The following is a 13,964-nucleotide window of genomic DNA, read 5'->3' as shown; positions in this document are numbered from 1 at the left end:
GAGATTTGTTTAAATTTTCTTCGCTGACACTTTTTTTTTTAATCTACTTACTAACATCTTTTAAGAGGGTCATTTGACAGCCAACTGAGACCGAGAATGAGATACAGAATTGGTCTATTGGTATATCGTGGTCTTCCAAAAGTAAAAATGATTGGGCATCTGGAGGGTTTGGAGAGTGCTGTTTCAGAGAGAGGTGGTGTCTTCTGGATTGGGAGATCTGGAAGGTGGGCTTCTGTAGCTGTCTGAGAAAGAGAACACAGGCTTAAAATGATACAAAGGGACCTCCATTTTGGACGCAACTACTAATATTTCTTAAGGAAGATCTTTAACACTAGGTTAGAGTCTCTTTTGCCAAGAGGGTTCAGCTGGTGCTGGATAGCGGAAGGGGGAGGGTCATTGCCACGCGATCTCCAAGGCCCAGGATACCACCATGTTGTTGATCTGATTATGTTCTATTTGGAACATTGATGCATCTTCACTTTAGAATTTCAGGTTGGCATGGCCTGCCATCCGAGAACACTGCGTAGCAGCAGCTGGCTTCCCTGCCCTGTTGCCAGCAATACTCAGGTCCAGCTTTGGCTTCTGTGAAGAAATTGGTGCCATTGTCATGCTCAAGCTTGCTGGCAGCTTAATGTATGGGGAACTTGCCGGTCAGGAGGGTGGACCTCTAGCAACAGCTTCCTGGAAGCTTAACATACCATTCTGTTGTCTTCGGTAGGTGATTAAAGCCATTGAGGAAGGCTATCGGCTCCCCCCTCCAATGGACTGCCCCATTGCCCTCCATCAGCTGATGCTAGACTGCTGGCAGAAGGAGAGAAGTGACAGGCCGAAATTCGGGCAGATTGTCAACATGTTGGACAAACTGATCCGCAACCCCAACAGCTTGAAGAGGACGGGAACTGAGAGCTCCAGGTCGGCCATGCTTACTTAATAGTGATGTATGAAATAATACATTAGAGGTGGCAGGCGAGCGGTGGCTCACTTGAATTCCTGCCTATTTGTCAGAGGCCACTGCACAGCTCTCTGCCACCAGAGTGGCTTCTTTCTCCGCTAATGGAGTATGTGTGACGGTTACATTCGGCATGTTGAAGAGCCTAACACCTGTCAGGCCTCAAATAATCCTAAGAGAAACACATTTAAAAACAAGAGCAACGAGAAACCAGCAACAAGGAAATAGCAAAGGTGCTTATTTTACAATGCTAGTCCTGAATATTTAGATCAGTCCAGAAAGGAGGTAAGGATACTGCAAGTCCCATAATTCAACAGAAACTATTCTACCTAGAGACTGGGCCTCACTAGTATAAAATTCAGGATATCTAGATCCCTGTCCCATCCAAAAAGGTAGAGACCACAGTTGCTATTCAAGGATTTAAGATGACCAGCTAGTTCAGGCCTGCAAGAAGTGAGGCATCAGCTCACCTCCCAATCTGTACTTCTTTGCTTGTCTTTCATCATGACCCTGAGTTAAAAATGGGAAAATGTTTCCCCCACGATAGCCAAGACCTTCCAGTCTTGCTCAGCGCTATGAGCTTTTTCCTCCAGTCTTCTGAAGACTTAGCCTAATGATCGTGGAAGGGAAGGGGTACGCTGATTATTACAATGCATGAAGAAAAGAATCCAGATCCAACAGCAGAGATACCCTCTATTCTTTTAGGTTTTCAGGTCCCCTAGCACTGTCTCAAGAGCATCATGATCAAGCTCTTCTGAAATAGCACAGGGCTAAATTCACATCTTATTTCTACCACTTGATAACCAAGTGACTAAGTGACTTAAAAAAAAAAAGTCATTCCTGGCATTTCTGGGCTATTTTTTGCTATCAGTTTTCTGAGAGGTGTAGCTGACTTCTTCTATTCCAAGGTGAACTTCCTTCAGCTTTTGAATCTCTGGCTCCAAATCCCGTAAATTTTGTTTGAGGGTCCTGAGGCCAGTTATTGGTACTTGGTGCTTCTCCTGTTAGCATAAACTCTTCAGTTACTAATATTGCATTATGTGTGCTTTGTACCATGATGCAGAACAAATTGAGTTATTGGATATACTCCTCTCAATTCTAAATTTTTCTCACTGATGGTACTTCAGAAGCTTTGATGCTTAGTACCGCTTGCTGATAATGGGATGTAGTATAACATTGTATGTGATTCAGCACAAAATTAGGCAAATGTCCTGGTGTTCCACAGAAACTACAAAGACTTCCAGAACAAGCTTAAGAATGACCCTTAGAGTTAATTGATATGAAACGAGGATATTTTCATCCTAAGGTCATTTTGACCTTGTCAGGTACCTAGAGCCTACATGTTGCCCTATTAATGCTCTTGGCTTAAAGTTAGAAATGCAAACTATTGGTCTTTGTCTCATGATAAATGGTATTTATTAACATTAACACTAAAGCCTAAAATTCTGTGTGGTGACACTTGTTATTGGGGGAAGAATTAAATCCTGATTATTCTCGTCATAAAAACTTTACTCAGTTTTACTCAGAAACTTAATTGAAATAATGTACATAAAAGATCACAAAAGCAAGCTACTATGTGGACACAAAAACGATTGATAAATCTTTGTTAAAGCAGTTATATAAGAAAGAAGTGATACCAATCAAAGGAATAAGTAAAAACTATAAAATAAACAAGGGCATTGGCTTAATTCTGCTACATAGAAAATTAATCAAGACATTAACAGTGCCTTAATTTTGTTTCCACAAGAAAATAATTTTTTGGCCAAAAATTCAGTGGTGATGATATTCTGATTTAATATTTTTATTCTAGCAACAGTCTCAGGATGAAAATTAGGTCAAATGTTAAGATAACCACATTCCATAATTTCTAGGGAAACGGTAGTTCAGGAACATTTAACTAAATGACCAGCGATGTCTCTGTACAGGTGATTAAAGTAAAGGTAATATAAAATACCCTCAATGATTACTAAGTAGTTTGATGATGAAGATGAGTATAATTCTCTTAACAAATGCTCCCGTAAACAGACACTTGCTCATCTGTCGGTGTCGTGAGGAACAGCAAAATCCCTGCCTTGAACTGTAGCCACTCTTGACGATGACCTAACATTAAACACCTGGCCTGAGAAATGTACACACAAATAACTTAATAAGAAGTGCTCAGAATTCACTGGAATGACTGTATAAGAGCCCCAGCAAGGGAATACGAGCACATTCCGCAATCCAAGCGGTGATCAAAGTGGCCGTCCTTCCTTCCCCTCTTGGCACACGTGCTGGTCAGGCATGGGCTGATTCGAGAGGGCATGAACTCCCTGCTGTCCCAGGTCTGTCTGGAGGCGCTGAACCTGCCTGCGAACCTAGCTGGGAGCATGCTGGACTTGAACTCTTGCTGTTTTTTCCCACTTCATCAGGCCTGGCGAGTTGCAAGCTCACAATTTGCCTTACTCACACTTCGCTAGGGTTTCCATGGCTGCTGTCCTGAAGTATGTAATAGGCAGGGCTGGCAGGGACCGCACTCTTCCTGCAAAGCCTGAACCAGTTTCCGCCACCAGGTCTCCTGCGATCTTTACCCCAGGCTAGGATATTAAGAGACCTGTGTGATCATTCGTGTACTAAGAGGTCCACATAAAACAAACGTGGGAAGTGGAATTAAGAACAGATCCAGCGATTGATAACATGCACTTAGCAACTTTGTGAAATCCAGGGCCAAAAAACACATGGTGACATGGGACGATAGGTAGTCCCTCTAAAAAATCCTGCCCTTGGCATGTCAGTGCCTGTCTTAGGCCATCCGACCTCCGAGTCTTGCCATCTCACTGATAGTCCTTCTATCTACACTTTCTCATCCCATCGCCAGACCTAACACTGCCTTGTTGGACCCAAGCTCCCCTGAATTCTCCGCCGTGGTATCAGTGGGCGATTGGCTCCAGGCCATTAAAATGGACCGATATAAGGATAACTTCACGGCTGCTGGTTATACCACACTAGAGGCTGTAGTGCACATGAACCAGGAGTAAGTACTCAGCGATGTAACACCAAAGGGTAAATCTAGATTTAATAGTATTTTTCTTTTTTTTTGCTTTGAGCTGCATTATCATCCTACTCATTTAAAAAAAAGAAAAAAAGAAAAAACTGGAATGCCTTTCATTTAGATTGAATATAATTTTACACAGCCTCTAAAGCACCTACATTGTCGCATTCGATTGCTTAATTAAACATCCTAATACACCTGCCTTGTGCTGTATGGATTGTGGCTGATTTCAAATGTGTGTCTGCATGAAGCCCGGACGCGAGCTCCTGCCCCGCTCCCAACTGTCTCCTCTCCCTCTTTTTTCTCCCCTGACCTGCAGGGACCTGGCGAGGATCGGCATCACGGCCGTCACACACCAGAACAAGATTTTGAGCAGCGTCCAGGCGATGAGAACCCAAATGCAACAGATCCACGGCAGGATGGTTCCCGTCTGAGCCAGTACTGACTAAACTCGAAACTCTTGAAATTAGTTTACCTCATCCATGCACTTTAATTGAAGAACTGCACTTTTTTTACTTCGTCTTCGCCCTCTGAAATTAAAGGAGAAAAAAAAAAAATATCCCGGCAGCGTTGCTCGGCATCCGGATCGCCGGAACCGTGGGGCTTACAGAAATGACAGCCGTCGTTTGAATTAGACCTGGAACAAATTGTTTCTCAGAAGTGCTCCGTCCATCACCAGTTTGTAAAATACACGTCCCTATATAAATAGAACACCACCTCCGAGTTTTGATGCCGCCTTTGCTGCCAGACGCTGAGCTTCTCTGAGACATCCTTGATCTTCTCTCCATTGGGAGTTACAACTGCAGTGTTGTGTTTGTGGCGGCAAGGACCGTCCTCCTGCTTTCACTGGAACGAATGCCATGCCCAGGAACGTTGGGGAAGGACTCAGTTGGAGCTTTTAAGGCTTGGTTCCTACCGCGGGGAACAATGAGGTGAAAAACCACCTGGCTCATCAGTGTTGCTCCTTCAGTGCTCAGGCCACCTGGTGGCTTATGATGACATAAGGGGCTGGAAAGAAAAGGAAAGTGGATTTAAAATAATAATAATGATAATTGATAATAATAATAATAAAAAAAAAACCCAAGCACCTCCCCCTCACTGGACAAACAAGGTCTGTTTCTTTGGGCCTGAGCCTGTGCCATATAAAGTCATATTTGGGGACTCTACAGACTTACTGTAACTACCTTATGGATAGTGGACCATGACAATCTTGAATAGGGAACTTTGACACTTCTCTCCTTTACAGAAGCAAACCCAAACCTATAAGGTAAGGCCAAAAAAAAATTCCAGCAATGAATCTCTCCCTGATGAAAACTCGTTTTTTTCATTCGATCTAATTTGAAACACTGTCCAATAAATATCCTTTCCTGTCCACCGTTTAGTTTGGGGTTCTTTCAGGAGTTTGGTCCTCTCTTGACAACGGGAGAAGAGACCAGTATGGAAACCAGGGTGGCTTTCCTGCTCTTCTTCCGAGAAGAAGTGAATTAGGAACCATATGAAGTCAGGTTTGGGAACGTGGCACCTTGCCCCCCGCTGGCCGTGCTTTCTCTCACACAGAGTTCCTCTTGCCCTTGGGCGTCCTCCATTCATGCCACAGATATTTACTGAGTATCTGTTGGGTAGCAGCTCATCACATCTAACCTTGGGTCATGCCTCACTCTTTGGAGACTCCGCTGCAATTGAGAAGCACTGGAAAATCTGTCCACTCTTCTTAAGTTCTGTCCTGTTCCAGCAGCCGTTGCACAAACAGGGTCAGCCAGGGAGGATTTACCTAGAAGTCAATAGTAACACTTGGAATTCCCCTGGACTCATTCCTCATTATCAGAATGTGACCTCCTGGAAAACATGCTTCTCATCCATAGAGACCATTAGCCTTAGATGCTTCTATTTTAACACCGAATTTTCTTCTTGAGATATGAATTAAATGGCTTGGTTTATTCCTAGTAGAAACAAACAACATAACTTTTTTGACTGGACAGATTTCAACTCCTTAAACTTTTCCATTTTCACCACTTTTAAACACAAGCTTAGCTGATTTTAATGACCTTCCCCCCACCCTCCGGTTTTATTCTGAAAGCTATTTCTTATAGAGCAAGGCATGTTCAATTTGATGCTGTCAAATCATGACAGTTTACTAAAAACCTTTTTGGAACATTGGTTGTAAAAGCTTTTCTGTTCCGAAGGAATGTAAAATTTGTTTTTTTTTTTTTAAACTACTCCAACAATTTTTGTTCTATCACCACTTTTCCTGGACCCTAAGAGTTCTGGATATTCATGTTCAAAGTTGACAAATGTAAATGTTTTTGTTTTTTTTTTATTTTTTTTTTTGGCTTGCTGCAAAAAAAAAAAAATAAATAAAGATATATATATCTTTCCTTCAGGAAAGCTGTGGAGTACTTTGTTTTCAATCTCCATGGACCAGTTCAAATAAGATACCATTATGGCATTATCTTGGAAGTCAAGAGTATTTCCTTGCACACATCGAATAATTAGAAGTCTTGCTTTCTTCAGGGCAACAGAGTAAGATGAGGTATTTTTCTACACACTGAACATACCCAAACCAAAACACTTCAAAAGAGAGAGAGTGTGTGTCAGCTGTAAGGTACCCTAACAAGTTAATGCTGGACATTATGGCACGATCATGGTGTACACGCAGAATAATCAGGCAAGGACCGTAATCTTACTATAGTCAAAGGTTGTTGCCTTTTGAATCTTGACTTTAACCCATTGTATGAGTTAGAGTCCAGGCCAGGGGAAAGGGCAAAAAAGCACCTGAAATCATATCCAGTAGCAGTAGAAAGTGAAACTCGACTGCTTCTGTGAAGTTACACATTTTCTAAGAGGAATGAATGGGAGGACACAAAGAACGTTGCATTGTTTCCCAGGACATGGAGCCAGGCTCTGGCATCTAGACAGCTGTGGGTTCTAAGGCCAACTAAGATGTTGACACTGAGAAATTCACTCCATGTTTTTTTATAATTCAGTCCCTCCACCTATAGAGATAATGATACTTAAATAATAACACCTTTCCTAACCCATGGTGTTATTGTAAGTGTATATGAAATGCTCTTATGTAGAATGCACTGAACTTCACAGGAGGAAGGTGTACTCTTCCTCCAAGGTTTTCCAAGTGTTACTACTCATCCACCTTTCGCTTGCAAACCCCAGTGTTGTATTGTGACACACCGGAGTGGGGTGAAATGAAGTTCAGTGGTAGGAGCCATGCAGATGAAGCTGCTTCACTTTTGAGCAGACTTATGAGGGTTTGATTTAAACATTTTTCTCTACAGAAGGTGCCAGACCTATCCAATACTCCTTTGTCATTTAGCCTTGAAGTTCATGACATTGTTATTTTATAATTGTAAAGAATGAAACGCACGGGCGAGACCCCGTTGTAATGAAAAGACTGGATGGTAGAGACACTTTGATGTTTTCACAACGGGTTCAAAGGAACCATGTTCTGTTTATTTAGTCATAACGAAAGTCACATCTTTATCTCATTATGCTGCATAGACCACACGCTTTGGTCTTTGTTCAAGCAGCTCCCCACCAATAAGGAGTTGTCTGAATTCAAAGGAGCAAAGGTTTATTTTTCTCCACTCTAGAATATTCTGGCACCAACTAGATATAATCCTTCACATTCCCACACTTCTCCTTTCACACATCCAACCCTTTTGATATCCACAACGAGTCCCCAAATAGCCCACTTCCTGTTACGAACTGCTGTCGTAACGTACGTATATTCATATCCAGACGTTTAGTGAAGAAGAGTACTGGTAAACTGACAGGGGACAGACATGTTTCAGGGACTCCTCTCTCTCCTCTAAAAATGGGATTTCTAGCAGCAAAACAAAGTCATCTTCAAAAAAGTGTGCATGTCCATCTGGTGTTGATTGTGCTCCACCAGCGCTAAGGTCCTACTCGTGTTCTCCATGTCCTGCATGTAAATACATGCCTGCCTGGTGTGAGGCCTGCAAAGTCGGGTTTCAAACACTGCGTGTGATAGACTTACTAATTTCTAGAGAAGTCAGAGCTGGAAAAGTAGATCCAGGTCCTTTTATTTTGTTCTCTTCATAATTATCAAAATGAATGGTGTTGACAAATGGCTTCTTGAGGGGCGTGGTAGTTTATAACCTTACCCACATTTGGAATTTTGGATTGCTTAAGAAAGTAATCTCTGTCTGAACATTTTATAAGAAAACCTGATTTCTCTCTCTCCTATTTCCGACAAGTCTAAATAATGGTTATGTACCTCCAAGAAACTAAATCTGATTTCTAGCTCACACATATGTACAGAATAAGCAAACCTGTCTGTAGAGATACATTCTAATCTTGATCCTTGCTCTCTACCTGAGGTCATCTGCTGCCAAACACACCCATTGGGGTGGCAGGTACTGTGCCCGAAGCGATCTTGGTGGTCTGTTGTCACAAAGGAAAGAAGAGCAATTGTTTATTGAAATTTTGGTTCACGTTGATTATTGAGAGGACAGCGAGGAGCCACGACGATTCCATTGTGTCGTGCTGATCTTGTTCTGCTCTAGACTGATGGGACAGTTGAGACTGACTAGGTCTTGGTGGGCTTGAGCCCCCAAAGCCTTACTCACTGGCATGCCAAGCATCTCCCTGTGCCGTGGCCCCGATGCTCCCTCTCCGTGCCTGTTACATGCAGCTCATATGAGTCCTTTACTAGATACTCTCATTTGTTAGAAGTTACTTTTTAGGAAAAACATCCAATGCTTTTTATTTCTTGGTTTGCGTGTCTCAGTCATGTCATTGAATATTGGCAGATAGTGGTGTTTCCAGATTTGTCCCCAAGATACATAATTTCCCTTTCTGGAAAGGCGGAATGCTAGCATCTGGGCCTTTCCCAGTAGTACAATCTGCCTTTTACATCCTTGTACCAACTCTAAGCCTTTCTCCTCTGGCACAAGTCCCCCAAGTGAGGATTTTCATTTCACAGAGAGCTTGTTCACGTAGTGGGTAGGAGTGGCTGTAGACTCAGACTTTGTGAGTTCTAGTCCAAGCTTTGCCCCTTTACAGTGTAGGTAGGACGGGACCATGAGCAGGTTGCTCAGCTTTGCTATGATCTGATGGCCCCATCACATGGTAGCGGTAAGATGGTACCTGCCTCGAGTTGTTATAATTATTTGTTCTTGTTGCTACTATAGTTGTCATTTTTCAGAGGAGGAAAGCAAGAACTCACATGCTTCCCTCCTCAACTACTTCGTCCCGAGCCACACCAACATCTATGTGCTTTTCTTCTTCCTTGCAATATGGGCTGACAACTGGCTTGGCAACACTGGCTGCTGTTTTGTCTAAAATCTTGTTCTTTTCTCTACAGGGAGTAGATTCCGCTATCTTGGCCTCACAGACCTTCCTGTTGATTTCAAAGCCCACAGAAGAAGACAACACCCCCCCCCCCCGCCCCAGTCCCTTCGAAATGTGTTTCTTCTGCTTCTGCTCAGCCAACCCTGGAGCAAAGACACTGATGAAACAAGACCCATACCTGAAAAGAATAAATGTGTGACGTTCGAACCTGCTTTCCCAGTGAAAGAAACAGCAAACGTGCACAGTTTAGCGCGTGTTCTCCAGTTGCATTGCGGAATGTACTGTCTCGCGGCACCAGCTCTGCAGAGCCCTTGTTCCTAAACTCCTTGTGGTTTTATTTATATGTATTTCCATATCTCATTCCTGGACGTCACTGCTGCCTTGGTGTGGCAGCGAGTGACCGAAGGCTACAGGTTTTACCACGGACACCAGGTTAGGTGCCACCACACGAAACAAAGCCAGTTCCCATGAGCTGCCTCTGATATGCATTGCTGAAGTAACATTTTACCCAGGGTGTGCCATTGCCGTGATATAAATATATTTTTTTCCTAGACTAAATATGAGCTGACTATCTCTTTTGATGTGTGTACATAGGTGTGAGTGTGCGTGTACACGGGTGTCTGTGCGTGCGAGTGGATAACCTCATGCTTCGAACTGCCTGTGAATGTTGTGGAATGCTACACCTGGAGAGTTCTGGCTTCCCGCCAGAGTTCTGAGATGAAGAGCCACATGAGAGAGTAGTGGGCCTGGAGACCGCACCCGTCCCCTTAGAAAGACAGCCCGGAAATGGTAAATGTCCTGTATCTATAAGTGTAATTTTGTAGCTGCCACACTAACCTTAATAAGGAATTCTACAGCTTTGGATGGAGGCATTTTCACCTTGGCAGTGGGTAATTTTAGAGTATCAGTCCATTCAGGTGACAACCCGTCATCCAAATCACCAATTCTGATTGAACTTCTCATCTGAATCACCAGTTTCTTGATGGAGAGAGATCAGGGGATGGAATTTGGTAACCCCAAATGGAATAGAAGCAGCCTTTGTTTTCCTGCATAAATGGACTCGTTGAATGCGAACAAAATATATGCAATTCATATACTTTCGGAGATGAACGTAGACGCGTATGTCAGCTTTGAGATGATGTGTCCTGGATTAATACTTTGTCTCTCAATGTCACAGAAAAATACATGCCAGTGACTCTTGAGGTTAGCGTAGTTGGGATTAAATGTCCTCAAGCGTTTTTCAGGTTCCCGATTTACAGGAAGAGTTCTACAGTTATCAATATGCAGCTAACTCCTATGGCCCTTAGCCTTCTAGAATCCGAGGTCCGGTGCGTGAAGAGTCAGTTCTGATAGGAAACGTATACCAAACTCCAGCCAACATACTGCCATTTTTCATAATCTGAGTGGCTGCCTTGCTTATTCTAAGCTATGGTTGCAGAAACTGTGGCCAATCACATAAGCTATAACATCAAATCAGGGAAAAAAAAAATGGGAAAAAAAAAAAGATTCTGAACCCTATGTTGTTGACTAAGTAGAGAAAAATCATCCATAAATATTTATTACATTCTGACAGGGTGTGTGGCATTGTATTCTTATAGCTATGCCAGAGTGACAAAGTTAATTCACCCCTTTTTGGGGACTTTAATATATTTTTAAAGGGATGTGCCTATGCATTGATGCCTGAAAAATATGTATAAAGAATGAGGTTGAATCTCTGAGCTGGTCATCTTTCCCCAGAGGTCAGGGCAGGAGGCCGACTTCAGGGACTCTATCTAGCCCCCTAAGCGAGTGCTGGCCTAGTGAGTTCGGATGCTCAGTCTTGCTCAGATCTTCCATGTAGGCAGCATTAAGCTGTTCCCCTGCACCAAATCAAGTAGCTTCACCATGTGTCTGCTGGCCCCAAATTATTTTTAACAGTCATGGATGAAATGTTCTGGTGTGTTTAAGAAGTTATTTTAAAGACAGGTTGTGCTCACTACACTGCTGGTGTGTGTGTTTTGAGAACTCTTGTATTCAATCTGTGAAGGATATGTGTATTAATCCATACACGCTTATAGCCTCAATATTTGTCTGAAGACACTCAAATTCTGACCAATAAAGGAAAGTTCTAGAAGCAATATTTTCACTTATTTAACATTCTCCAAAACATCAAGCATTGATACACACTGAAGAGTGCATTTATTTTTTGTATCCAAGTATGTTGGAATATGCAAGGACTGTGGTTAAAATTAGAATGTATAAGGCATATTATAATTTAGTTCATACCGAAAAGGAAATTAACAGAACATTGCTTGGTTCATACATGTTCCGAAATTTGAGCAATCTCTTGAGTTAGACATAGATTTTCTATTTTGTTTTATTTTGTCAAGGTATTTTTCTTCCCTTCATGAACTTTAGGTACACATAACTTATGTCATTTATTTATGGTCTTTTATACCTAGTTTGTAAAATTGTAAAATAGCAAACTAAATGCAAAGAGTTTGCATTTGAAAATAATAAAGTAGTTGCCGTATACAGACCTGGAATCTAGTTGTCTCCTTTCAATAATTTCTCCATATGCATGCTGTTTCTAAATGAATTAATTCTTGGTTGTCATTTGGTTAGGACACAAACTTAAATTCTAATCGAGTGTGTTTAGTTAGAGGATAAAAAGCATTGACTTCTGAATAGCCCTTGCCCTTGAGAACAACACATCAGCAAATCAGACTTCGGTTCTAGAAGATCCTGTATATAATCCCAGTGTAATTAAGACTACGATCTCTGGTCGGAATTTAGGCTCTCCTGCTTACTACCGATCATGCAATTTAGGGCAAGTTTCTTAACTTCCTTTTGCCCATTTCCTTGTTTGTACAATGGCAATTATAATACCACAAACTTTTTTTTTTTTTGAAGATGCATCTGAGAGAGAGAGAGAGCATGAGTGGTGGAGAGGAAGAGAGAATCTCCAGCAGACTCCACACTGAGCATAGAGCCTGATGCATGAGGTCACGTCCTGAGCCAAAATCAAGAGTCAGATGCTTAACCAACTAAGCCACCCAGACCCCCCACAAACCTTTATGAAGACTAAATATATTAGAACTTCAGCACTGTGTCTAACATCTCCCCAGAACTCAGCAAATGGTAACTACCATGGTCCCCTCCCCCTTATCTGTGGTCTCAGTTACCCATAGTCAACCACGGTCTGGAAGCAAATGACCCACCTGGTGTAGCATCAGGAGATCAATAGTAACCTAACATTATGTCACAGCGCCTATATCACTCACCTCGCTTCATCACCTAGGTATTTTATCATCCCAATACCATCACAAGAAGAGTGAATACAGCACAATAAGACATTTTGAGAGAGTAAGGGACTGTATCCACGTAATTTTTATTATAGTATATTGTTACATCATTCCATTTTATTATTATTGTTAACATCTTACTGTGTCTAATTTATAAATAAACTTTCTCGTCGGTATGTTTTTATTGGGAAAAAATAGTATATATGGAGTTTGGTATTATCTGGTTTCAGGTATCCCCTGGGGGTCTCAGAATATCTCCTACAGATAAGAGGGAACCACAGTATTCTCAAGAGCATTTTTAGTGGTGGAACATGTCTTCTCCAACATCTGCAGTCTTATACCCTAATATCTTTGCTCATGATCCAAGTGACGAGCTACCCATCCTTACCACAGGCTTTTAATCCTGGATTGTTGGATCCTTGAGAAGACACTGGGGTTCCAACGGGTCCAAGAGTATCCCTAAAACATGGTGTAAATGCTAATGATTATATATGTGTATTTTGATGGGGAGAAAGTTCCAAAATTTTATCAAATTCTAAATGAATGTGGAATACAAAAATCATAAGAGCCATGGTTTTAAGGATGAATGCTCCCATCATTATACCATTTCATTAAACAAACTGTCAATTGACTGAGCCCCTGTTAATTGAAAATCAGTCTCAAGACTTATTACAGTGTTTTAACTAAAGCCCATAAGAGCAGCTGGCTTCAGAATGAGAGCACGCGGTTTAGTGTTACCAGAGATATTTTAAAACATAGACCTTGAAATAAAAAAGAATCTGGGTTACGTCTGGTTATTTTGTGCTTGTTTTTTTAGTTAAATACCGCTCTAGAATCAGCTATATTAATAAGTAGAGTAGTTGATAATGTTTTTGTGATTTGAGGCCGACTAGGCTTAGTATTTTCTGTCCCACCTTGTTTAGCAAGATAGAAAGTCAACTGCATTACAGATATATCTAGATCTATAAATAGACGGAGCTATAGAGATTTTTTTTTTTAATGAGGAATTGTCTCATGCATTTATGGAAGTTGAGAAGCCCCACTATCTGCAAGTTAGAGACCCAGGAAAGTCAGTGGTGTAGTTCAATACAAGTCCAATGGCCTAAGTCTCAGTCTGTGGGCAGGAGAGGATGTTCTAGCTCAGACAGTTAAGCAGGAAACAAAAGAGGGGAATTCCACCTTTCTCTGCCTATCATTCTCGGATGATGCCCACCCACCTGGGGAGGGCACTGTACTGAATCTACCAATTTCAGTGCTGGTCTCATCCAGAGACAATGTTACGGACACAACCAGAAATAATGTTTAATCTGGGCCCCCCATGACAGGTTCTTAGGAAATTAACCACCATATTGACCAGTGAAGCAGTGGCCCCTAC

General features: G+C 41.9%; 1 protein-coding gene across 2 annotated transcripts in view; it reads left to right on the top strand.

Moving 5' to 3' along the window:
• The window catches only part of EPHA4 (EPH receptor A4), a 142,084-nt gene extending 130,261 nt beyond the window's left edge, over nt 1–11,823 (top strand). Inside the window, exons 15-18 of one of the 2 annotated variants that reach the window (XM_055345290.1) lie at nt 719–912; nt 3,804–3,959; nt 4,297–5,244; nt 9,319–11,823. In XM_055345290.1, coding sequence (XP_055201265.1) covers nt 719–912; nt 3,804–3,959; nt 4,297–4,411 — 465 coding nt within the window. In that variant the 3' untranslated portion in view covers nt 4,412–5,244; nt 9,319–11,823. The remainder of the gene's footprint in view (nt 1–718; nt 913–3,803; nt 3,960–4,296; nt 5,245–9,318) is intronic. The other variant, XM_055345291.1, reaches the window with a different exon arrangement.
• The last annotated feature ends 2,141 nt before the right edge of the window (nt 11,824–13,964 follow it).

This window comes from Nyctereutes procyonoides, unplaced genomic scaffold, assembly GCF_905146905.1.
Source record: "Nyctereutes procyonoides isolate TBG_1078 unplaced genomic scaffold, NYPRO_anot_genome, whole genome shotgun sequence".
NCBI lineage: Eukaryota > Metazoa > Chordata > Mammalia > Carnivora > Canidae > Nyctereutes > Nyctereutes procyonoides.
Note: the sequence above shows the minus strand (reverse complement) of the source record. Positions and strands in the feature narration are given on the sequence as shown.